This window comes from Pogona vitticeps, chromosome 2 (genome assembly GCF_051106095.1).
Source record: "Pogona vitticeps strain Pit_001003342236 chromosome 2, PviZW2.1, whole genome shotgun sequence".
In the NCBI taxonomy this organism is placed as follows: Eukaryota; Metazoa; Chordata; class Lepidosauria; order Squamata; family Agamidae; genus Pogona; species Pogona vitticeps.
Window position 1 is genome coordinate 140,687,363 of NC_135784.1, and position 26,110 is coordinate 140,713,472.

Consider the following 26,110-nt stretch of genomic DNA (forward strand, 5'->3'; position numbering starts at 1 on the left):
GTGAGTGTTACAAATGTGTACCAAGCCCACCTACCCCAAATAATGCCTAGACTTTAAATGTGAAGGCTACAATTTAATTTTCTGTCACAGGGGCCAAAATGTCCCCAGCCAGCCATGAAATGGAGCCATGTAATTGTCCACACTCACCCTCCACCAGTTAAGAAAGTTGCAGGGATGAACAAATCGTGGCCGTTTCCTTGGTCATCTCTTGACAAAAGCCTGCTGACGGGCATGAATTAGGTAATTGACAATTACAATACACCTCTTCTACTTGGCCAAAAAGATTTGTTTACAGGTCCTCCTCTTTGTAAAGCAGAGTCCTTAGGCAGCATGCTTGGTGCAAAATAGAGTGTAGTTACTTCCTATATAATACTGGGCAACACTACTCAGAGACTTATTTTTGCCCAGGTCTAGATTAAAATTGACACTCAAGCCTAGAGTTACTCTGAAATCCCAACCCCCCCCCAAAAAAGATCCCTATTTAGATCCCATGGCATACGCGGAAAGGCCTCAAAGGAGCCAATCCCTAGAACAAAATGGCGGCAGGGTGTGAATTCACCCATGCCCCTTGCTTTAGCTTCTTATGTTTTGCTTATTTAGAAGACCCTCTTTTAAATTAATAGGAATTTCAGATAAAAAGCAGTGACTTCTGCCAAACATGAGAGAGGAAATTTCAACCAATCTTCCAAACAAAACAGAATGAACTGCAAACAGTCCGCACATTCACCTAAAACATATATCTTCTCCCTTCTACTCAGTATCTGAAAAATCTGCACCATAGAGCAGAATGCTTGAAAAAAAAAAGCTGAGAGGGAAGGGAGGCCAAAAAGAAGTAAAGTTCTTCAGGAAAGTCTAGGGAAATGAAACTATTCAGTGAAGCTTCTTTCCCCCCAATTTCTCCATACTGGTGCTTTGGGCTAGAGCTACTCCTTTAATGAACTTGTTCACAGTGTTTCCTTGCCGGGTGTAGGGGAAATGCAATAAGCACCAGACTAAACGTGTCCATGCAGCTTTGCTGAAGAGTTAACAGGCTGAAGTGCTACGCAGTGCGACCAAAAGCAGAAACCTAAAGGGATTCCACCAAGATACACTCTCCCTGTCTTAATTGTCTTAGCCCAGACTGTCTCTGTCTCCTACTTTCAAACAAGAGAGATTCCCTAGCGTTCTTCTCAAGCATTCATGACTCCCACATGAATGTGATTAGAACGGAAGGACATTTCCAGAATGAATTTTCCTTTTCTCGGGGAGTCCCAGCCACCAGGAAGAAGACACTGGAATTTACAGGAATATGATTATTAAAAATCTCCTTTCTCTAAGATAGTTCTATAACGAACACACAACTAAGATCAGAGAAGACCATATTTCAGAGAATCCCTTTTTTCTAGATAGTGCTGGAAGGAGGAAGAAACCACTTCACTCTGAAAAACTTGAGGAAGTCCAGGATTTATCCCTGCAGATAAAAGCCTTCCATTTAAATTTCTTTCTTTCTTTTCTTTCCTTCCCAAAAATGAAGTTTAATAACCATTGCCTTCCAGAGAACTAGTATTTTAAAAAGCTCTCCTTCACCAAAAATATGGTTGTGACCACCTAGAACACTTAGTGCCAGTGGTTAGGATGTCATTAATTTTTAAAACTCCTTCCATCAGGAAGGGAAGGGGTTAGCACAGCTGGGAGGTGGGGATTTCCTATGCTGCAAAGAGGGCTTTTTTTCCCTTTTTTTTAAAGCAACCGCTTCCTTCCCTCTGGAGACCCTGGGCAAGGAAACATGTGTGGCTCCAAGGCCACAGTGATGAAGTGAAAGGAAGTGTAGCGGTCCTGTTGGTGACGATGGTGTGGACGTGCCCATTCCAAACCCTCTGGCCACTATTTAGGCCCTCTGGGAGAAGTTAAGGAACTAGACCCTCAATGCAGTGAGATCCTTCAGCTAAAGGAGACACGCCTGGGATTCAGCCGGCAACATCAAACCTGGCTGGAAATTGGGTTGCAGCACTTAGGAGGGCCAAGCCGAGGCTGACAGCTCTATATTTTAATTACTTCACGCATGTACATACTGTATAGAACAGTCACATCTCACTGCCCTGGGGCAGAACATTTCATTGCACTGGAAATGCAACAGGAGTAGAGGAGAAGATTTTTATTTCTAGAAAAAGAAAGACCTCAGCAAAACCCAACATACCCACTCTTTGATGACACACAGAGATGCTTTTCTGGGGGAAAGAATGGTCCTTGTAAAAGAGCTTTCAACTGGCACCCTAAATATACCTGTTCTACATATGCCTTGTATATCCACTTATTCCTCTTCTCTACTTCTCAAAAAGCTATTTATCACACTTGGACACGAGATGTGCCTCTTCTCTCCCCCCCCCAAAACACGTCGCGACGGGAGCGGGGGGGGGGAGTGCCATCCCCTTCGGATCTCCAGTTCCCTCGTGATGCCACACCAGCCTGGCAGCACCTCCGCAGCCAGGCAGCACACAGGTGCTACCCGGGAACATGTGACACAACCGAGGATCACCACGGACACAGACGTGCCTTGTTGGGGGGGGGGGAACCGGGGCCGAGGTGATGATGAAAGAGCCCTGACCTTTTTCCGAGGGGAGGGGAGGGGAGGGAAAGATCTCGACCACGTGCGAAGCAGGAGCCACAAAAGAGGCGGAGGACTTACCTGCTGGAGGTAGAGGAAGGCCGGGGGGCAAGGCAGAGAGTGCGGGAGCAAGGCGGAGTTGGAGACCAGGAGGCAGCCCGAGTTCGCCATCGAGCAGAGCATGTGGAGTCGCCGGCAAGCCCACGAGCGCCTCGTCGGGCGGGCAGCTCCCTCTGCTCGCACAGACCCTCGGCTTCTTCCCTTACCAGGACTTGCTGCTTCCCCCCCCCCTCCGTATTTCCAACTCCCCCCCGCCGCCGCCGCCGCGCGCTCCTCTTTTGGCAGCTCCCCCGTGCGGAGCTATTTAAGAGGGCTCCCTTGGAGGAGCCGCATGCCGTGTGTGTGTGTGTGTGTGTGCGTGTGTGCGCGTGTGCCCTCCGCTCAAACCGAGAAGGAGCAGCAGCGGCGGCGGCAGCAGCGCATAGGCTGAGAGTCACTTGGTGCCATTAGTCGAAGTGGCTGAATGAATGCCTGGTCCGCAAAGGGTGTGTGTGCGCGTGTGTGTGTGTATGAATGCGCGTATTGGGGGGGGAGAGGGCGGGCGGAGAGGCGGGGGAGTCCCCTGTGCATTCAGACATCAAACAGCTCGCTGCGAAACCAAGAAAATCCGGAACAGCTGAGCCTGCACTTAACCCCTCCCTTGCTGCAGCCCTGCCTCTTGCCCTGTGATAAATAGGCCACCAAGGAAGCGGCGGCGGCAGTGGCCCGGGCGCGGGGGGGGGGGAGAGAGGGAGGACACCCACGGCAAGCGCGCGCTCTGCCTCGTCTTCCAGCAGCCCAGAAAGGAAAAGAAAGAAAGAAAAAAACACAGCCTGGAGTCGTGTCAGGAGCTCCAGCAGGGACATCATGTCGGGCGCCACGCTGAGGGGGTTGGACAGGCTTGCTTCCCTGTGGCAGTTGCACTTGCGTAAGGTATCCCTCCCGCCCCCGCCCGTCCCAGAGGACCGGGACAGCTTTTCGGTCACGCCGCCCCAGGCACCAGGTGCCCAGCGCAAAAGAGTCACAATCTCCCCGTCTGTTTACCAACACACACTGTCTCTCTCACACAGCATCTTGTTGAGATACACTGAATGCCCCTCATATACATAGATATGTACCTCTTATTTATGCAGAGAGAGAGAGAGAGAGCGAGAGAGAGAGAGAACACACACAGCTGGCTTCTCGCACACAGATGCTTGCACGCAACGGCCTTGCATGCCCTAAGCCCAGACATGAACTTGCACACCTACAAGCACGCACACATTGTTGCATGCCAGGCCTACACAGATGGAAGCCAGCTGACCTCTCCTGAAATATGAGCAGAATTTAGCAGGAGATGCATTTGCTGGAATATTCCTGAGTGCTGGGAAGCTTGTCCCATAGGAGAACGAATAGATCCCAGCTCACTGCACAGAGTCAATTCCCAGCATTTTTTTTTTTTTTTTGCAAAAACAAGAAGACATTATATGTCATCTCTTGTATCAGTTTAAGGAGTATGCCATCTATTCTACCTATGCTCTGGTTTGCCGGGGATGCCAGGACGCAAGATGGGGTATGTCTCCTGTTTTGTACCCTTAGGCTGCTATTTAGGTAGGTCTGAGAGCAGCCATGACATCACAAACCCTTGTGATTCAGTTTGCATGGAATCTCACTTCAGCATGCCAATATCAACCCACATTATACCCAAAGTGCCGTCCACTGAAATCTGAAATATTCCTGATGCCTCTTTTGCTGGATGGTTAGGAAAAGAGACTGAGCTAAGTTCTGTAACAGGACTTACACTAGTCAACACAGGTTCCTACTACCTTTGCTGGATTTTTAAACAAGGTGACAAGCAGAAGTTTGAATTGGCATCTTGCAAGTTTACGTCTCCCCAATCCCTGTGCCTCTTAGAATTTGTATGGAACAAAGGATGTAGGGAAAAGAGGAACATGTAGTATTCTCATGTCCCTAGTTTTGATTTATACATTTTGTTCAGCTTCTGAGCACATACAGGGTGGCTTGGCTTTCCATTCCAGAGATTACAACCCTTCCTCACCTGGGCCTTTACCCAAGGTCCAAGTTTGCCAAACACACACAAAGTCGTCATTTTCCTTGAAAATGGAAATGTAAGTGAAATGTAAAGCTTGCACATGCACCTGTGCCTTGTGGCAATTCTCCTTTTAGTGTAGCATGCACACTCCCTTCCCCTCTCACCTCACACTTTACACACTTCTTGAACGCAACCTGGCGGGAGCACTAAGTTCTGCCCTGATGAGTAAAATTCTAGATGAATGGCAATCCTAATACACAAAGAGATTCCCCACTGAATCCATTTTTCCTTGTTAACCCTAAAAGACACACATATGCACATGCATGTATATAGCAATAAACCGTCTCCTTGCCACTTGGCAGGACATTTCAAATCAGGAACTCATTAAAATAGTGACATAAACATTGCAGCAAACAAATCATTATCAATATTCCTCATTTTCTTTTTAAAATCTTAATTTCACATCCTTCCTGCATACCCTGTGATGGTGTCTGCTCTTAAGAACCCAGTTCGGAAGAAAGCATGCCACAACATTTTGACGAGTTAGAGTAAAATGGGAGGATGGAGTAATAATATGTGAGTTTATTGTTGAGGTGAGCAGCAACTGGTGATTACGTCATGCCCTTCCTGAGGGCTGCTTAACATCATAACCAAGTTTGCTTTTGTTTTTGTGACAGGAAGATTCTGCCCATTAATAGTATGATCACATAGTCTGATCACATAAATAAAGTGGGTTGCATGAATGCATTTGTGCTGCAGGAATGGGCTTAATGAATTCCATCTCAATGGATCATTCAAAGTAAAAGCTTATAAAGCACAACTTAGTAACTTTAATAAAACACCAATGAAATAGATACCATTCGAAGTGCACAAATTAAAAAAATTTCTCAGTGGCCTAAGCTTTAGCCATAGAAATTTCTGTTGTTATAAGATGTATCCTTCTAGCATGATGTCCATGTGCAGGCTTTGGAGAGCCTCCGAATGAAATGTGATTGATGGGAAGTAGTAAGAAATGCTATGATCTGTGGACCTATTGCATGGATAGCCCCATACGGGCCCCATCTATAGAATGCATGCAGACTTTGGGAAAGGTCTGGGCTTCTGTGTCCATTACACAGAGGTGGATACCTGCTCTGAATGAAACTACTGCATGCCTCTAGGCTAGCCCTCCAAGTGACTGGTTCAGCTTTCCTGACTGCTCAGGTGCTCAGGCACTGCAGGGTCTGGTTTAAATGTTCTGACCAGTTGCAAAGCCAACTTGTGCTCCGTTTTGCTGTGCAGCATAAACGTGAATCCTGTGTTCAATTCAGCCAGAGCGTGGGGTACACTGCAATTGGGCTGCCTTCCAAGGCTCAAAGGCAGAATATTCCCTGCCAGGCAGAGATGCTTCTAAGTGAGTTTTATTGGGTGATTCTTCCTGGCGCAGCAACCATCTGAAAAATGCAGAGCATAAGATTGGGGGCTTGAATTGTTCTCAAGCCTGACTCTGCATGCAAGTGCAAGCACACAAACACATAGAGAATACTCTTTTAGAGCTGCAATACAATTGTAAGTCCCTCCCTGCCTGCCTTTTTAAATTTAATTTTTTAATTATTATTATTATTATTGCTTTGCTGTGGGATTCTGGGGAGACATAACCCTATTCTAGCAGGGCTTTATATACCTAAGTACCATATGGTAGTACAATATTTTATGAAAATATGCTGGGTGTAGCTGCAGTCTGTAGCTTTAGGACAAACTGGGTGCAGCCACTATTTAATAGATGTACAGTAGGAATGGCGGCAGCCTTGTACTTCTCAGCACACCTTCTCAGGAAATGGTGCAGGAGAGCAGCTTTAGTGGTAAAAAGGGAGATTTGACAAGGAGGTGTGAGACCTGAAGATGCATTGAGGGTTTCCCATTCCGAGAACAGAGAGGGCAGTCAGAGAAAGGCTTCTGTAACAAGTCATGGATCCCACATGCTAACTTGCAGCAAAAAGGAAACTCATAAAATGCAAAGGGTTCTTCAATGGACCCGCTTGCTTCTGATTCCCACCCTGTGTTATATATTTTTCTACTAATAACTGTTGCCCCGAATGATGTGGGGACCATGTCAAAAGAAAGCATACCAAGTTTCTTAACGAGGGAAATATATTTGTCAGTAATGTGAAAACACAGCCTCATCCATCTTGCACAGCAGAGCTTTGTAGAAAAATTAGAAATGAATGGACAGGAGAAGGCAGGAGTCAGAGAATGACAGAACTTTAGAATTGGAGGGGACCCTAAGAATTATACAGTCCAACCTCCTGCCAATACAGTACAGGAAATTCACACTTCAGGCAACCCTGACAGATGACCAACCTTTGGTTAAAACTCCTATTGAAGGAAAACCATCTTCTCAAGTAATTTGTTCCATTGTCAAACAATTCTTATTGTCATTAAGTTTTTTTCCTAAGGTTTGGTCAAAATCTCCCTGCTTGTAAATTGAAGCCACTCTATTGGATCCTACCCTTCTGGAACAACAGAAGACAAACTTCTTCTATTGTCCATGTGACAGCTCCTTAACTATTGGAAGATGTCTATCATATCACCTTTCAGTCTTCTCTTCCCCGTGCTAAATATACCCCAGTCCCTCAACCCATTCCTTTTGGGCTTGGTTTCCAGACCCTTTGCCATTTTGGTTATCCTCCTCTGTAAACTAGATTGTTGTCTTCTGACAACTAGATTGTTTTCACACAGGTGACACCTGCCAAAACGTATGTCTTCTGCACTAAATTTGTACATTTTTTCTTGCCTAAATGTAGAACTTTTCATGTTTCCCTGTTGAAACTAATTTTACTTGTTTTTGCCCAGTTCTCCCATCTGTTAGGTTCATCTTGAATCCCATTTCTGTCTTCTGAAGTTAGTTGTTACTGTTCCCAATTTAGTATTGTCTGCAAATTTGATAAGCATCCTTCACTCATGCCTTAAATATATATACAGCGGTGCCTCACTTGATGAGGATAATCCGTTCCAGGGAAATCGCTGTAGAGCGAAATCCTCGTCAAGTGAAATAAAAAAGCCCATTGAAATGCATTGGAAACCGGTTCAATGCGTTTCAATGGGCGAAATACCTCAGCGTCCAGCAAAGATCCTCCGTAGGGCGGCCATTTTCCGATGCCTGTGCAGCGAAAAATCCATCCCGAACACAGCGGGGAGCCATTTTGAACAGCCAGTGGCCATTTTGAAAACCCGATGATCAGCTGTTTTGATCCTTGTAATGCGAAGAATCGGTTCCCGAAGCAGGGAACTGATCGTCGTAAAGCGGATTTTGCCCATTAAAACATTGTTTTGTGATCGCAATAACGATCACAAAAACATTGTCGTGAAGCGGATTCATCATCAAGCGGGGTAATCGTAAAGCAGGGCACCACTGTATAAAGAAGCTGAATAATACTAGGCCTAGGACAGAATTCTGCAGCACCTCACTTGTAACTTCTCTCCAGGATGATGAAGAACCATTGGCGAACATTTCTTGTCTGTGACCCACTGATCAGCCACAAATCCTGTAACAGTAACACTGACTAATTCACATTTACCAGAGTCTGTAAAAGCCTAATTGAATTCAAGATACATTACACCTGTTTTCTCTGATCTATCAGCTTTGTAACTCTATCAAAAAAAGAAGAGGAGGAGGAAGAAGATAAGATTAATTTGGTATAACTTGCTTTTGAAAACCCATGATGCCTCACAGGAATCACTGTTCTTTTTTCTATGTGCTTCCGGACTGTCTGCTTAACCAGCAATTCCAGAAACTTTACTAGTACTGACATGATGTTGACTGGTGGTAGCTGTCAGGATCCTCATTTTATTTTTCTCTTTTGAAAATCAGATGACATTTGTCCCACCTCCAAGAATTTTCAAAGATTATAGATAGAGAACAAAGGATACAGAGTCCTCAGATGCTACTGCATGTCATCCATGGTACCTGAATGAAAGGACTGGCTGTTAACTCCACCATTCATTTGTATCATTTTTCAAGACTTACCATCTCTCTAAAATAATAGCAACACTGCCCCCTCACACAGATGCATAGAGTTTGTGTGGAGTCTTCTCCCCACCAATCTTTGCTTGCCTGGATAGTCTACCAAAATTCATTGTCACCATTTACATTTTTTTTAAATTTTTAAATTATTTATATGCCGTCTTTCTTCCTATAGGCTAGGGGATTCAAAGCGGTTCACAACTGGTAAAATAAGAAATTTTAAAATATGATATAAATATACTTAAAAATCAATCAGCTAATGTATTAAAACAATCAAGTACAAAACCAATTTAAAAATATTTCAAACCTGTAAAACCCAGCATTCCTGAGATAGCTTATGGCTTAAAGGCTGCCTGAAGAGGAAGGTCTTTGCCTGGCAAAGGAAGGACAAGAGGGAGGAGGCAGGGAAAAGGTCTTCTGGCATCATGTTGTGTAAGTGGAAGGCCTACTCCTTGCCTTTTCCATAGCTAAGGAAAGCGTCAGACCCATGTCCCCAGTGCATTAAAGTACAAAGAAATGTCACATCTTTCCAAGTATGTCTGAGGTTCAGGAGGGATCAGGGAGAGCCCCATGCTTTGGAAGTCACTCTGGCACCACAGAAATTCCATAGGCTTTCCTTAGCATCTTTTTGACCCTGTGATCAAGGCAGGGTAGAAGAGGTACTTCCCACTGGCAAGGTGACAGGTGTATTTCTGGATTCCTGTTCATGCCCTTAACCAATCCACCTCTCACCTTCAACTCATTTTTTACACAAATCTTAAAAAAATACCTTTTCTACTTCCCCTGCCACTCCTATTGGATGGCAAAGAGATCCAGTTTGCTCTTTGTCCCAATAAATAGAAATCCTGTGACAGCACAAGGCTGTACAGTAGCCAAGGAATCTGCTAGGACTTGGAGTTCTAGACATCTGTACAACTCATGATAAATACACATCCATTTTTTTCTGACACCTCTCACTAATACTAATATAACGTAATGCCAAGGTCATATAAGAGCAGTATAATCTGGCAGCAAGTGGGTTGGTTTAATCTGACACTGATACAATCATTTGGAGAAAATACAAATTGTCAAGATTTCCTCTCCCTCTCTTTGTACTTATGCTTATGTTTGTGTCAGATGGAGGAAAGATGATTAATATGCTATTTTTTTCATAATCCATGTCAGAGTGTTGCACAGTTTAAAATTATGGACTTGTATGTAACAGAGATAAAGTTCAAACTAAAATTTTAAATTTAAATAATTAATTATTTTTGAGTAGAAATGAGCTACTTCAATAGCATTATCTCGGCTGTTTACTACATTTTTGTCCACACTGTGAGCATGTGATTGCATGCACATAAATGCTGCATTGAATGAATTTCTCCACATTCACAGAAAATTTCTTTGTATCTAAGCACCCCATTTTATATGATTCTTTGATATTCCTAAGTTTGCTTCAAAGTCTGTTAATTTGACTTCCAGATGGTCCAGCCCGAATCTTGTCCTAGTGAGAGTCACTCTACAACATTCATCCCTTCAAGAAGGTACGTTGTTTTTAATCTCCATAAACGTATCTTAGAGGAGCCTCTTCTGGTTTAATGTTTAGAGCTTGAGAGTTGCGCAGAACACTTTTCTTAGATTCTAGCTATCATCCAGGGCAGTGGTTCCCAATGTTGTGTCCCCAGATGTTCCTGAACTATAACTTCCAGAAGCCTTCAGCAGGAGCTCTGTTGGCTACAAGTTGTGGGAGTTGTAATCCAAGAATATCTGGGCACCCAAGGTTGGAAACCACTGATCTAGGAGATTAGTGTCCATGAAGTGGATCGGTTGGTTGCTATATTATCTTATTTCAGGGGTCTCAAACTCAATTTACCTGGGGGCCGCTGGAGGCAGAGTCTGGGTGAGGCTGGGCCGCATCAGATTAAAAAAACAAACCAAACTCACAGAATTGCCTTGCCAGAGGAGAAAAGCTCCCATCGGTACCTGCGAAATTAAACAGAACGGGGCGGGGGGGTCCCCATAGGTGCACACGCACGCACGCACGCACACACACACACACACACACACACACGGAGGTCCAGCAAGCTTCCTGTGAGGACCCCTCAAAAAAGGTGCACTGAGTAGCAGCAGCGGCGGCAGCTGCTGTTGGTGGCGCTCTTCAAGGACGGGCCAGGAGCGAGCTCCACTCTCAGGCATCGCTCGGTGGTGGCTTGGGCGCTCGGGGAAAAGGGCTGGCAGCATGCCTCGCTCACCAGGTCTCCCCCAAGACAGCGCCTCTTGCACTCTCCATCCAGAACTGCAGCCTGCCAGCCAGCCCGCTTGTCTGCCAACTGACAGGCTGCAGTTTCAGAAGGAGGGTGCAAGAGGCGCTGTCTTGGGGGAGAGCCAGCGAGCAAGGCGAGGCTTTTTTTGACTCTTGACAGCAGAGAATGCGTGGGTGCTTTGGGGGGGCAGGCAAGGTGGAGGCCACAAACTATCATCCGGTGGGCCGCAAATGGCCCCTGGGCCGCATGTTTGAGACCCCTGCCTTATTTCATTTGTTATTTGCTAGCACCTTTCAATGTACTTCTTCAGGGGCAATGCTAGTGGAATAACAGAAGCCCTGTGTAGTCCTCATTCTAGAGAAGGCAAAGGTAAAATAATAATCATAATAATCATAATCATAATCATCATCTGTCTGGCTAAATATTCTCGGTCATCCAGATCTGGCTGGCTAGCTGGAAGTTGAGTCATGGCAACTGGATTTTTTTCTGACTGGAGAAGCTGTTTGGATAATTACTGAAATGCTCCAACCTAACAAGAAGGAAAGCCAGTTGCCATAACTCAATTTCCAGACTGTCTGGCTAAAGATTACTGGTGGGGATTTACCCTGTTCCAAGAAGAGCCAGCCACAACCTGCACAGTATTCAAGTACAGCAGGACCCCCTTATCCACAGGATCAGTATGCACTGATCCCATGGTCTGAAAGTATAAAAAAAATATGAAAAGAAGAAATCCAGGAAAACAATGTTTTCCACCTTTACTACCAGAACTGGCCACAAGAGGGAACCACAGATTGTGCTATGAAAACTTTTTAGTGAAGAATACAGTATGGTCTCTGGCCCTGTCTAGTGGCTAGTTCTGGTAATACATATGAAAATATTTTCCTGTTTTTTTTTTAAACTCCCCCCCCCCTTTTACCATGCTCTCCCCTCACCATTATCCAGAGTTTTCAATATCCATGGGCAAACTCGAAACCAATCCCCAGCAAATTTGTGGGTTGTACTATACTATCCAGATATACAACTTCTTTTACTTCCACCCCTTTTTACCATGTTCTCCCCCCACCATTATCCACAGTTTTCAATATCCAGGGGCAGACTCGAAACCAATCCCCAGCAGATTTGTGGGTCCTACTGTACTATCCAGATATACAACTTCTCCATATGGGCACACTGATCTGCTTTTTAGTGAGATTTCTCCCAGGATGTGTCAAAGAGTTGGCATTTTCCACATTTATTCCCAGCTATTGCTCATAGAACCCACAGTGTGAGAAATGTTGCTCTTGCAGGATTAGTGCTCAAAACAGCAGGCTAATGCACTTGGTTGCATGTATGTCTTTTCATCAGATGCCCTGGTCTCCTTATCAGATGACTTCCTGAAGTGTCTCCTCACCAGCAGAAGAACTGAATTGACATGTGAAGCAGAAGGCTAGAGTAACCCCCCCATGCCCTTAGTCTACAACTCAGCACCTCATCCTGAGCTAAAAATCCTTTCTCACTACGGATCTATTAAATAGAATGGCCACTACAAATGGCTGCTTGTACCTCATCTTGTTTTCCATGCCCCATTTGTGCAGACTGCAAATATATAAAAAGCAAAACAAGAATAAAGGAGGATAAAGAATGTTCAATGAGAGAAAAACTGAACCAAAATGGAACAAGTACAGTGATACTCCCCCTCCTCTTGCTTTCTCTTCAAGCTCATCTGTCATATTTCTTTTCCTTAAAGTTCAAATTACTTTCTCTGTTTTTGTCTACCCTAAAGCTATTTCTTCCTTGGTCACTGTACTTGTTCACTGTAATCTCACTTGCTATGCAATCAACTGGTGTTCTAACAATTCCTTTACCAGATTCTGGATTCTCCCCTTTAGGTTCTTCAAGTATAGTTCTCCAGAAGACCACCATCAGATTCCTTTAGTGGTTTGTACAATTAGTCCCCGTCCAAATACTCTTCCTGTTACTTCCACACTGTGTGGTCCAAGAATACATCCTGGTGTTCTGTGTAGTCCAAACCGTAGGGACTTCAGATCTAAATGTTGCTCAGTATTAAGATAAACAGGAACGTCTTCAGCATGGCCTCAAGGGAGAGAGGTTAGGTCACTAGACCAACATCGGCAGGGCTAGCTTTGTCATTAGGCAAAGAAAGTTAATTGGCTCAAGAAGCATGTTATGCCCATGTTGAACTGCCACACCTTGTCCACCTTGGGTAGCAAACTATCTTGGACTGTTCCCCAGCACAGGAATGCTGACACCATTAACCCCCCCCCCCCCGCCGGCTGGGGACAATAGTGGCTGTAGTTCGGCTTATATGACTTCTGGGATTCCTGACACTTGCTGTATCTTTTTTTTGCACAGGGAGAAGTGCAGGGAAAGAACAGACCAGATGATCTGCGCCCATCTTTGAAGGAGTTGCTTGCTAACCTGTCCTGGATTTCAAAGTAGGTTCTTCTCCCTTGTGACAGGCTAAATTAAGGATATGAAAATCTCAGCATTTCATTTAAATTTGTTGTGTTTCTCTGAGTCCTGCCTGTATTTCATTTCTACATTTGGCTTGTATTGGATCGGACTGTGAGACTTTGTATTTCTTTCCCACATTGAAATCTGTGCATAGTTTACGAGGCATCTTTCCTAATGCACACTCTGTTTAATGCATTGTTTTCTCAATCTGTAGACTCCATCATTTGTGTGTATTTTCCAAAGATGTCATAGCAGAGATCCAGTCGTAAGTTGTGAAAAGAAGAGACCCACTGACTCAGTTGGGATTTGATGAGCCAACTCCTCCATAGGTTCCACTGATTCAGTGCGCCTAGTTATGACTTATTACTGGATTTCAGCCTTTAAGCTGTGTGCATGTATTTGCATATAATTTGAAAAAGGGGGAGAAGCTGTCATGCAGCTCTTTTCCCAATGATGCGCGACAAAAAGATAAGTACACACTATTGCTAACAGTCTTTAGGAACACAGATTTGACACATTTGACTCCCAAAATTAATTAATATGGATTTATTTTTTCCTTCCTAGGCTGGGAGACATCTGTAAACAAAATTGGAAAGAGTGGCCTGCTCCAGGCGAGTTATGCTGTGCACCCCAATTTGGTTCTGTTCAGAATATGCTGCTTTTGCAGGCAGGCCTCTGGTTTCTCAGGAACCCTAAGTCAGAGAAGATGCTGGAACAGAGATGGGGGGTGGGCTGGTATTTTTTTGGATAGCTGCACTGCTGCATTCATGGCCAGAGATGTGCCTCAGGCCCTCTGTGTCACATCTGTGGGTCCTGGGACATATTTCTCAGACTCCACACTGCTTGGTTCGCTACTGCAGTCAGACTAGCCTTGTAGATGGTGCCTGAGACATGGCTGGAGCTCCGATGTGCTGATATCAATAGTAAGTATGTCTTTGAAGATTTGCAGCAAAGCATTGCGCAACAGAAAAATCCTCCTTGGGAGATTGTTCATTGCTAGAAATCTTTATCAAAATCTACCAGCTGCCAATCGGCACCTATGCTTTCCATGGGGGCTGTGTCCCTCTAGCTTTGTTGTCTCTGCAACACATGCAGCTTCCATATCTTTCATGTATTTAACTGAATCCTATCTTCTCCGTAACATGGTTAACTGAAATCTCTTATATTTCTGATTGTTGCCGACTATTAAACTTGGCCAGTACTGAGGTTACTCTTTTATAGTTTTTTTCCCCTCTTCCCTGTGGGAAACTGCAAAGTGAGCAAGATATGATGGCATAACTGCTTTCCACATTCTTGAATATTCAGATATGCTTTATTGGCCTTCTCATGCAAGTGGCTCCCTCCCACACTCAGACTCTAAGATTATATCAATCAGCTTTTGTACCAAGTTTAGATACTGGGATACTGCAGAATCAATGGAATGAGAAAAGCACAAAGAAAAGGCACAAGCAGCTTGTATATATACATAGGCAGCTTTCCCATTTACTGTGCATTTCTGAAGAGCATATTTTGTTGCATTTAACATTACTTGAGCATACAATTTGTTCAAACACTGTGAATGCCTAGTGGCGGAGACTGTAGACATTATACTTATTTCGTAACATTTTAATTCTGATATAGTTGCCCTCAAAATCCAGAGTGGAAAATTAATGCAGCACTTATAAATATAGGTTTAGAAACCTAACACTTTTAAAAGTATGCATTTAAGTGTTTTTTTCCTTTTAAATCTCCTTCTTATTTCTAGTCATTAAGCATGTTGAGTACTACATTTTATTTTAGTTTGCCATTCAGCAGAGTTAACTTACAAAATGGAATCTCAGACGATTTTAACAAAGGCTGAAAAGAAGAAGGGCAATTACAAGCCCCAGGTCCATATCACACACTCTCCTTCTTGATGTTTAAAATAAGGTAGGTCTATAGTCCTTTGGCTAGTTAAGACTACATCTACCTCTAAGAGTATGCAGCTGGATCACAAAAATGAATATCTTGCAATGACAAGGATCCAAGAGAGGGTACCCTCCTCTAAAGAAGACCACAAGGAAGATAGTGTGACCTTGGCTGCAAAGGGCACTTTCAGTCTCAGCTTGGGGTGGCGGTGGTGGGGCCAGGACATAAGACAGGTGGTTTCTCAGCTGGCAGATTGGCTTTCAGCACCAATTACTTCTAAATTGGCAGCACAGAGTATGGTTCAGAGCCTAGGACTCAGCGGGCATTAGAGCTGCTTGGTGAAGGAAGTGGCAAGGTCTATGGAGAGACACACCATATCACAGACGTGATGTTCCCAGGGCCTTGGAGCATTGCAACATAATGTAGGATTTCTCTGGGATTCCTCCTTGCTTGCTTGCTTGGTTCAGCGTGCTGGGTTGTGTCTCCTGCCAAAGGTGTCTTACAGAAGAATGTTGCCTCCAATTTATTAATCAAATTCTGTATGAAAGTATTAAAGAAAGAAGCTTATCATGTTGCTACTTTTTTTACTGCTAGCAGTTTGTAGGGAAACATAAATTGTTTTGGTTTCACCAATAGAGGACACACTGGGGGTTGGGTCACCCTTCAGACTGTGTCAGGGGAACTGCATCATGGGCTTGGGACAAACACAGCACACAACGGAGTCAGGAGGTAGAGAAGCAGAGAATTTGGCACAGCCCTCTCTTGACTCTGGATGTCCAGGTGGGGGTAAGGGGAAGGAACGCAAGCAAAGCATAATCACCGTATTTCAGACACTTCAACCACCCAATACCCACCAATGCACTCATACACATGCAAACACAGAGCTGCTGCTATTGACACAAATGTTCTTTGCCCCATGGAAATGTCTAACCCGCATGCCACGTTAAAATCATTGCGCTGACAACAATTAAAAAAAGTCAGTATCAATGAGGGGGAGAAGTAGCAACATATGAAAAGAAGGTGCTCAGTAGGCATCTACTACTTCACCAAGTCAAACGTCCCCAGACTCAATACACACAACAGATAATCTGTAGGTGATTTCTTAATTTGAAGCAATTTGCCTCCAAAAGTTAAGCTGTTTACATTCTGCTGGCATAACTGCACAAAATGATTTTTTTTTGGCCTATATATCACAAACAGCGACATTACCTGTAACATATTAACATTGGAGTTGGGGGACAAGAATTGTTACATTTTTTTTCTATGAAATGAATAGCCTTTTGCTAGGAAAAGCAGGGCTATTAATGTTAACAGATCACTTTTATTGTTCTTTGTAATGAGTTAAATACTGAATTACTTTTTTTAAATAAGTACAGTATTTTCCAAAGTTCAACCATCATCTCAAATCTTGACATGCTCATGCCTCTGAGCCTTGGGCAGGGCAGTAATTATTCTGACCAAAAGTAGGTAAGATTTTCACTTGATGAGACTGAGAGGTGTGTGGACAATCCAAACTGCTATAAATACTCCCAGCACTATGTTTTTGATCTGCATGTTTTCAACAAGCTAATATCATATATTTAGTCTACGCACTGGGGCATCTCTGTCTTTAATGCTGATGCTTTAAATGCATCTCTCATTATTCCCATTCAGTGCATCAATATATATCTAACATAAATGAGTGTGAAATGAATGTTCACAAACAAAATAATATGTTAAAATTATGCCTATTTTGAGTTAATTCTTAAAGGGAGCTATACAGATATACAGCAGCTGAGATGAGCTTTCTGTGGAAGCACTCCCTGTTGCATTTTGGACAACCATAACATCCTTCTTCTGCAGACAGAAATGAGGATTAGCAGCAAAAGTTTGATATGTACAATGCTGTGTGTATGAATTGAACATGTGTGATGGGGAGATGACACACAGAGAGAAAGATAGAGGGAAAAAAGAGGGGTGCATGGCCCTATTCACTGTGAACTCTGACTCATAGAACCATGAAATTAGAAGGGGCCTATAAGGTGATCAAGTCCAACCCTCTCCTCAGTGCAGGAATACAAATCAAAGGGTATCTGCCAGGTGGTTGTCTAGATTTCTCTTGAATGTCTCCAGTGTTGGAGCACTCACCACCCCTTGAGGTAAATGGTTCCACTGCTGTACTGCTTTAACAGTTAGAAAGTTTTTCCTGATATTCAAAACTTCTTGTAACTTCCCTGAGCTTCAAAGTCTGATGTAATCTCTTCAAAGTTGCTCTTGGCTGTTTTGTTTGTTCCCAAATGGATGAGCAGGAAGGGATATATATCTATGGGTTTTATGAGTGATGGCAATCCTTCTGTCGTATCCCTAACCTGTGCTCCAGGGAGATAGCATACCTGATGGGTCCATGGATCTCCCCAGCATACTTCAGTTTCAATCCCATGCAGCAGGGAGTCTCTTATTACAACTACTCTTCTCTTCATCTTTTTTGTAGAGTGTGGGTTTTTCAGTTCCTTTCATGTACTCCTGCAAGGTCTCCTCTTTAAGGAGCATGGACAGAGTTCTGACTCCTGTCCTCTGAAGATGCTGGCCACAGAGACTGGCAAAACATCAGGAAGAACATCCTTCAGAACACGGCCAGAGAGCCCGAAAAACCCACAACAACCATCTCCTCTTTGACTTTGTCTGCTTGCTGTCTGCCAGACTTCTCATCAAGAACCTGAAAGTGGTTTTGCAGTTCCACTGATAGTGTTCTCCTTCCTTTGCTCCAAACTGTGACTTGTTTCCATTGTGTTGCCTCCACTATGTTTCCTCTCTCCTCATCATTCTCCTCCTCTCCCTTCCCTTGTTGCTGTTCCACCTCATGTCTCCATTGACTGCTGCTGCTGCTGCTGCTCAAGAGTTCTGTCAATGTATACTTCATCTTCCCTTATAGCCTTCAGTGTGATTACGTGCTGCTCCAGTTCTCCCACTTTTATTTCTAACAGTGCCACCAGTTTGCACTTGCTGCATGTATATGTATGTTACACTCAGGCACAAAGAGAAACATTGCACAAACTTTGCAGGTCACCACAACTGAAGTGTCTCTTCCCACCATCATCCCTGTTAGCTGTTGGCTTTAATTTGTTTGTCTATGAATGTCCTTCCCTGTTTTTGTAACTTTGAATGTAGCTTGGAAAGTCCATTAATATATAACTAAATCCAACTCACCCTCCCAAAATCTTATTAGGAGCCTCCCCTTTGAACTCCCCCGTGAAATTCCTGTTAGCTCTCCCTGTTCACTTGCTCTGGTCATGAGCTCCCTGAGGGTCCTTCTTCACTTTATTCCTCAGCTGTGCTCTGTTAGGAGTTAGCAATCTGTCCCCTGGGCTGGAAGATTTCCTCACCCATTTTTTGGAATCTATGGACACACCTAATCAAACCATTGGTCCCTCTGCTTCAGTACTGTCTATGCTGCCCTGCAGTGAAAACTCTCAACTGTTTTAAGAGACAGAAGTATTTTAAAGCCCCACATGGAGAGGTCTGGGACTTAATCTGTGGACTTCTGCACGTATATTCTGCTTTGTTTCCTTCTGAGTAACAATCCTTCCTTTTATGCTGGCTGGAATGACTGGGTTATTTCATGGGTCATTTATATGCTTGTTACCAGAATCTGGAAGTATTTAGTTAAAAATAACCAATTACTTTGAATTAATTTATTTAGCCAATAATGGAAGGCAGAACTATATTACATTACAACTGTAACTTAATGATTGATAACATCATTTCTTTTGCAAGGTTACTATAGTACTTAAAGTTACTTTTACAGTTATAAAAGTCTGGCTTCACAGGAGGAATATCACATGGTTCAAGAGTCAGCTTGTGCTTCTTCCTTCTGGTTTTGCCTCTTCCAGCTGCTGAGATGATAATAAGGAAGGTTGGTGGAGAGTGTCTTTTTGCACATCAGACCAGAGTTTTGTAGCATTCAGATGTTTAAAAAGTAAGTAAATGTAACTATCTAGTTATATTGCAGAAGAAGATAAGTTAAAAGTTATATTTAAAAATTGCATAAATTAAAGTACCTAACTATGAGAGAAGGAGAATTTGAAACTATAATAGTAACTTCCTATTTTTTTAACATTTCCAATCTCTGTTAATTATAGCAAAGGACAGAAAAAGATACCTATCTCTTTTTTTAAAAAGCCAACTTTCAAAATCAGCACAGGATTTTCTTCTTTTGGCTGCCTGGCTAAAAAAAAATCTTTCTTGCACACAATACCCATCTATCCAAATTTCCTCTGCAAATCATGAAGGACACATGGAAGGAAAAGCATCACATTTTCTTTCAGGGATAAATGGATGTGGTGTATATCAGCGATGATGGGTCAAGGACAGAGCTGGAATAACAGTGGCTTGAGCAGGCATTGATGTTTTGTCCACAAGTAGGAAAATGGGAGCAAGAGTGGAAGGATATTTAAGGTACTAGAATGAGGAAAGCTTGAGGCCTGTGGGTTACTAATGGCTAATTTGGACAGTGCAGTGAATTGGATGCTGACCCAAAGGGACATGTCCCAGCAGAGTCATAGTGCCACCATCGACAGACGCCAGGCCCGTATACCATGCCTGACTCCCAGGGCACATCACTGTTAACATCACTGACATTGTTGGTGTCCTCATTGTTGTCATCATCACCACCATCACCACCACAACCAAAACTTACTAGATGCCTTCTTCTAAAAGACGCAAAGCACCTCACAATAATTAACCCCCTTGCACTACCATGAAACATTTCAGTGCCCCAGAATCATGTATTGCTACAGAGTCCATGCAAAGACAGACCTGTGATGTAGGTATTTTATTACATTGTCACCTGCTCAGTTCTGAACAGCGTCCCTGAATTTTAGCCATCTGCACTCCCCCCCCCCCGGCTAACAAAGAACAGCTGGGAAAAAGAATGTCCTAACAAATCTATTGATTTTTTTCCCCTTTCCTTCTTCTTTTTAGCCCTAGCCAATGTAATAGCATACAGGGACAAAAATGACCCATGCTGTTATTCAGCAAACCATGCTGCAGTAAAGAAAAGAATGGCATACTCCAGTTGTCACAAGGTTAGTAGCATTTGGTGAAAATGTAAACTGCTTTTGTAAAGAGGTACGATTAGAGTACAGTAGGGCCAAGAAATGCACCGTAATATGGCAAGTACTATATGTTTTATTTTGTCTTACCATGTTTTATTTTATTTCTACTCCACCTTGTGTGCTCTTGCTGGGGTTGTTTGGATGAAATACACTTGATTATTCACATATTCTTTCAGACATGGTGAATTTTTATGTTCTATAATCTTCGGCATGTTTATCCTTAAGGAAAGAAGACTGAGGGGATATAGGATAGCCCTCTTCAAGTATATGAAAGGTTGACATATAGAAAAGGAGCAGGATCTTTCTCAATCACTCCAGAGCGCAGGACATGTAATAATGGGCTCAAGTTACTGGAAACAAGGTTGCAGCTGAATAGCAGGAAAATTGTTAGAACACTATGGCAATGAAACCAATCATTTCAGGGGGTGGTGAACGCTCCAGTGCTGGAAACATTTAAGAGAAAGTTAGACACTACAGTATCAATTAGATTTACTTTCACCTGGATGAGCAGGGAGTTGGACTCAATGGTCTTATAGAGCCTTTCCAACTCCATGAGTCTACGATTCCATGAATCTATACATTGGAATTTTCACTCAGGTCACAAACAATGTGTTTTTATTCTAATTTAAGAGGATTTAGGCATGCAGAAATTTAAAAAAAAAACACCCAATGTATCTATAAATTAAAATTACACCTGCACTTCCTAAGAAGAACAAAATAAAATAGGGATAATCAACTGGCATAATGCCAATATGTAAAGATTTATCGGTTACACCTCCATCAGGTCAACCCACTGACTCCAAAACCCTCAAGCCAGGACTCTACAGGATAGCACACACAAAGCCCAAAACTTGACCCCACTCTAGTATTTGTCTGAAAGGCCCTGTGTGCCAAATATAGCATGCATTTGGCATAGTCAGCATGGCCAACAAGAGATGATGGAGAAATGACAGAGCGCCAGTCTTTAATCTAGCAAGTTGTGTTCTTAAAATTTCTCCATTTTCTAGTCATGGGGCACACCTTGGGAGGGGAGAGAGAGAGAGAGAGAGAGTCAGGCCCTAGAACTGTATTTTAAGGGCTAAGTGAGCACCTAATACTTGTTGCAGCAGTCATCTCTTGTAGGACCTGCTGAGAATGATTATGTGGGACCTGTCTCAGATATTTACTTTCTGTTTCTTGATTTCCAAGTGCATCTGAATGCAAGCACACTCCGAGTCTGTCCTGTAATCCACCTGGGTTGTCCATAATGCTGCCGGGACTGCCTCCTTCAAATTCCACCATGGGCTTCTCTTTGCCAGAGACAGATCAGCTGGCTTCAGAGGAAAAAGAATTCAAATTCTTTCTTATAAAATGATGTGTAGGAAGAAAGCTTCTATAGCATTCTTCTTGCTAAGGCAGAATAAATGTTTAATTCACAAATCAAGTGGCAGCTCAGCAGGGGGCAAAGTGGATTTTCCCACACATATCAGAGTCTCATTCCTCTCACAGGTTGAGCTGTGAATGGCAGCAACCGTTTCACAACTCAGAGCCTTGAGAAAGAATCTATGCAAAATTTTTAGCTCCCAGTCAACCTTTTCTTTCTTAAGCTTTTGAAAGTATTCTTTCCATAGCCAAATAAAGGCACATAGGCTTGAGACTGGAGACTCTCTACGTGCAGACACGGAGCGCCAGGAAAAGGTTCACAGGGAGCAAAAGACAAACCTCTCATTAGAGAAGCACAGAATTAACCCATACAACCCACAGATGCCAGGATGGAGGTTAAGAGCAGAGACAGCAGGACTACATAGTTCTAGAGCCGAACAAACAGGACAAACAAAAGTCCCACCGCAGCAAGGGAAAGCATATTTGCACCTTGATCCTGTGCATGTTTTCCTAGGAGTAAGTCCCAGTAAGTTTAATGACCTGTTCTCATGTCACTGGCTACATATTACAACTTAGCATTACAATATTTAACTACTGCTGAGGTATGGGGACGGGGGGGGGGGAGGTCTAAAAGTGCAATATGAGATCTTCCATATGATTTAAATAAGTGACTAGCAGCCTTGTGTTACCTAATTTTAATCAGGAAATCAATGTAGAGGGAAATGGGGTAAGGAGATAAACCTTCCCCCTCCAGCACAATGAGTGTTATCAAAACTTCCTGCCGTACCCCCAAGCTAGTATTCAGCTTTTTAAAACCAGAAGTCAGATCACCATGGTTCCCCTACTATCATGTCAAATTGTGTCCTGAACAAGAATAACACGGCCAAAACAAGCCGTGTTACACAAAGCAGGCAAAACCAATGACAGCCTTAAATGGTATTATGTCCAAATTCTCAAGAAGCAGATCCCTAGCATCTCTGACAAACAAGCATTATTAAGGCAGCAAAGGGCTATTCAGTGTTTAGGATCTTTGAACTAAGACTGCTTAGCTTTGTTTCATTTAGAATATATTCCGCATTCTATCTGGGATGTGCAGATCATGATGCTCTAAGATCCGAGTGGTTCTCTTTAGCTTGAAAGGCTAGGAAGTGCTGACTAAATGTGTAAGAAAACCAGGTTAGTATAAGCAAACTCTGAAGGAGGATATAAATCTTTTCATTGCAATCATGGGGCCATTTGGACAAGTGCTTCCTGGAGTAGATTAGCCCCCATCTGCCCAATATGCAGGAAGCCTGGCATCAAGCTTGCAAGCAGTCAGGTGCTGCCACTGTTGGAAACAGGATAATAGGTTGGATGAGTTTTTGGGAATGAACCAGGCAGGTAATTCCTACCTTCCTGATTGCACTATCCCAAGCAGGATTCCAAAGAGGAGAGCCAGCTGGCTGCCTCTAATGTAGTTCAAACATCCAGGAATCCTAGCTTTGAAAATTCACTAATTTGTTTTAAAGCATTGGTGACCTGAAATAATGCTGCATGTGTGTTTGTGTATGTGTCTTATCTTAGCAGTCTTATGTATGCGCCTCAGACTCCCACATGCTGCATGCTCCTTATGAGGAGCTCTTTCATCTTTCACCTTTCTTGCAGAATGCTAGTCAGTTAAGAATGTTGTATTGAATGTGTTGATGTTACAATGCCACAGAAACAACTAGATATGGCTTACGTATATATGGTGCGGTCACAGAGGTACAATGCCTTTTTCCCATTGCTCTCAGATTGGAGTCTGTGAAAGAGGGAGGATGTCTAGGTAAGTGGAGTGACGGCCACTTCTTCTGCACTAATGGTTTCATTTCTTGCTGCTATACTTTTCACCAGATGCCACTCTAGCTGGGCAGACTTTGACATTTCCTTTTTCCTCAGAGACATTCTAGCAGAGCTGGTGCAAACCGTCAAAATCACCCAAACTCTTCTCTCTCTCTCTCTCTCTCTCTCTCTCTCTCTCTCTCTCTCTCTCTCTCTCTCTCTCTCTGTGTGTGTGTGTATGAGGCAACTGTGTAAGGCAGCAGATGCTGGGTACAGCAGCAGCAGCTTTCTGGCCATTCATCCTAGGGGGTCACTGGAAATGCTGGATAATCCAGTGGCTCTGGCATCTGGCTGCAGAGCCAGAGGTTGGGAGTTTGACTTCCCACTGTGCCTCCCTGACAGGGGCTGGACTTGATGATCCCCTTCCAGCTCTGCAGTTCTAAGATTATTATAAACATTTCCTTTTATTGGAGCATAGGGCTGTAGGGGCTACATGCCTGTGGGAGGGGAGGACACTCTCCTGCTGCCAGTGTTTTGATGAAATACGCAAGCAACATTCAGCATTCAGTCCACGTTGCTTCTGTATATGCAGTGTTGTGTGTGTGTGTGTGTGTGTGTGTGTGTGTGTGAGAGAGAGAGAGAGAGAGAGAGAGAGAGACTTGAGAGACAGAATTGAGATAACAGAAGTTCCTTTCCTTAGGAAATTGCAGGATGATATGGAATATCTCACAATCTCTCTCTCTCCCCCACTCCCCACCGCCTTTCCTTTCTCTTTCTTTCCCTCGTTCACATCATACTTTGGAGGAACTGCCCCTGCAAAATGCCTGCTGAAAGAGAACAACTATGGCTCCCTAAACCCAAGACTTACTTGTATTTTATTTATTTATTTATTTATTGGACTTATATACCTCCCCATAGCGCTATAAGCACTCTCCGGGTGGTTTACATTTTTTTTTAATTATGCAGGCTACACATTGCCCCCCCCCCCAGCAAGCTGGGTACTCATTTTACCGACCTCGGAAGGATGGAAGGCTGAGTCAACCTTGAGCCGGCTACCTGGGATTTGAACGCCAGGTCGTGAGCACAGTTTTAGCTTGCAGTACAGCGTTTTAACCACTGCGCCACGAGGCTCTTATATGGTTCAATATCCATTTCCTCCCTCTCTATACTATAAATTATTTTTTTCCTTCTATGCAATCCCCATTTTCTTTCTTTCTGCACAATCCTCCTGCAAGTCTTTTGAATGAGGAATAGAGCTAGAACTCTAGGAAGAAGTGGAAAGAGGAGTGTTCCCTTTCTTTCATCTCTGCCACTTGAAATGAGGAACTTTCGTTTCTACTACCTAACAGACAGAAGAGTAAACAGCAATGCTCTTTGTAGGGGAGGGGGTATTGTTTAATATGAGGTAATGGACAGGATCATCATCATCTTCTTCTTCGAATGGCAGAGCTGGAAGGGATACTATAGATCATTGAGTCCAGCTTCTAACAAGGAGGCAGAGTGGGGAATTGAACTCCCAACCAGATGCCTAAACCACTGAGCTATCTAGTAGATGAGAGAGTAGACTCAGGAAGCCTGTGTGCAAATCCTCATTGGCCATAGAAATTCACTGGGGATGTCACTAGTAAAGCCACTGCTTAAATATCTCACATATGGTCAAAACCCTGTCACGGTTGCTGTAAGTTGCATGTCATAAGTTGGATGCATTTATAGTTATGATGATTAGCCGGAGCAGAATACAGAGATTTAAAAAAAGAAAGAAAGAGGAAGGGGTCTGTGACAGAACGGCTGCAACTTTGTTCCAGAAGAAAATGTAATATTATTCGGCACTTTTTTTCTGATTGTTTAGAGCCACGTTCACATAAACAGTTACTCGGAAACAGCACCCATGAATTTTTAGCATTCATTGTAGTGTCATTAGAACTGTGCTATAAGGGGAACAGAAGTGCCCTTTAGCAGCACTGTACTGTAGAGACCGACTTGGCTTCTAAGGATTCAACAACAGCAACAGCAACAGCAACAACAACATGTAGAATACAACAGATATGGCAGAGAGACATTGGGCTACTACTAATGTCAGTGGAATTATCTAAAAGTTTGGCACCACATTCCAGCAACCATTCCCCACACAACACTCACAATCACTATGAAAGTTGCAGTTTAAGTAATGAAAAACATGATTTTCATTTAACAGAAGTACTGGTTATGAAAGAATGTTTGGATTACCCACAGCAACAGAGTAACAACTGTGAAAGACGTTTCGATCCCTTTCAACAACTGAGCAACAGCTTTATAAAATTGTTTCCCTTTATCTGCCCCTTCTTTTTATTCTTTTCCTTTCGCACTAAAACAATACTGTAAATGGGAAAGGTTTTAAGCTAAGTCAGAGCAGCAAGCTGAAGTCAAAACGAAACTTCTGATAGGAAGAGCAGCCTATTTTTGTTTGAAGGGGCACCGTCTGCCTCTCTTTGAGAATGTAAACGGTGTGAGACAACTACCCCATTTTTCACCGCAAAGAGTGGAAAACTTTGTCTAGCCTCTGGACCTGATGATCTGTTGGCTAAGGTAATTCTCTTTCAGCAGGGAAAAGAAAGCAGATCCTTCTGGGTCCTC

The 26,110-nt window shown here is 43.3% G+C and overlaps 1 protein-coding gene and 1 long non-coding RNA gene across 15 annotated transcripts in view; one reads left to right on the plus strand and one right to left on the minus strand.

The window, feature by feature from the left end:
• Window positions 1-26,110, minus strand: part of RBFOX3 (RNA binding fox-1 homolog 3) — a 471,477-nt gene that overhangs the window by 71,331 nt on the left and 374,036 nt on the right. For 2 of the 14 annotated variants that reach the window (XM_020813801.3, XM_020813771.3), the window contains exon 1: window positions 2,666-2,886. The exons of 7 other annotated variants lie outside the window; for them this stretch is intronic. In XM_020813801.3, coding sequence (XP_020669460.1) covers window positions 2,666-2,767 — 102 coding nt within the window. In that variant the 5' untranslated portion in view covers window positions 2,768-2,886. Of the gene's footprint in view, window positions 1-2,665; window positions 2,887-26,110 lie in introns of those variants that run through there. 5 more of the 14 variants (XM_020813854.3, XM_020813787.3, XM_020813779.3 and 2 more) reach the window with 4 other exon arrangements.
• Window positions 3,003-13,459, plus strand: LOC140704581 (uncharacterized). The gene is made up of 3 exons (XR_012083851.2): window positions 3,003-3,556; window positions 10,120-10,181; window positions 13,254-13,459. It is a non-coding gene; the product is annotated as an uncharacterized LOC140704581 (long non-coding RNA).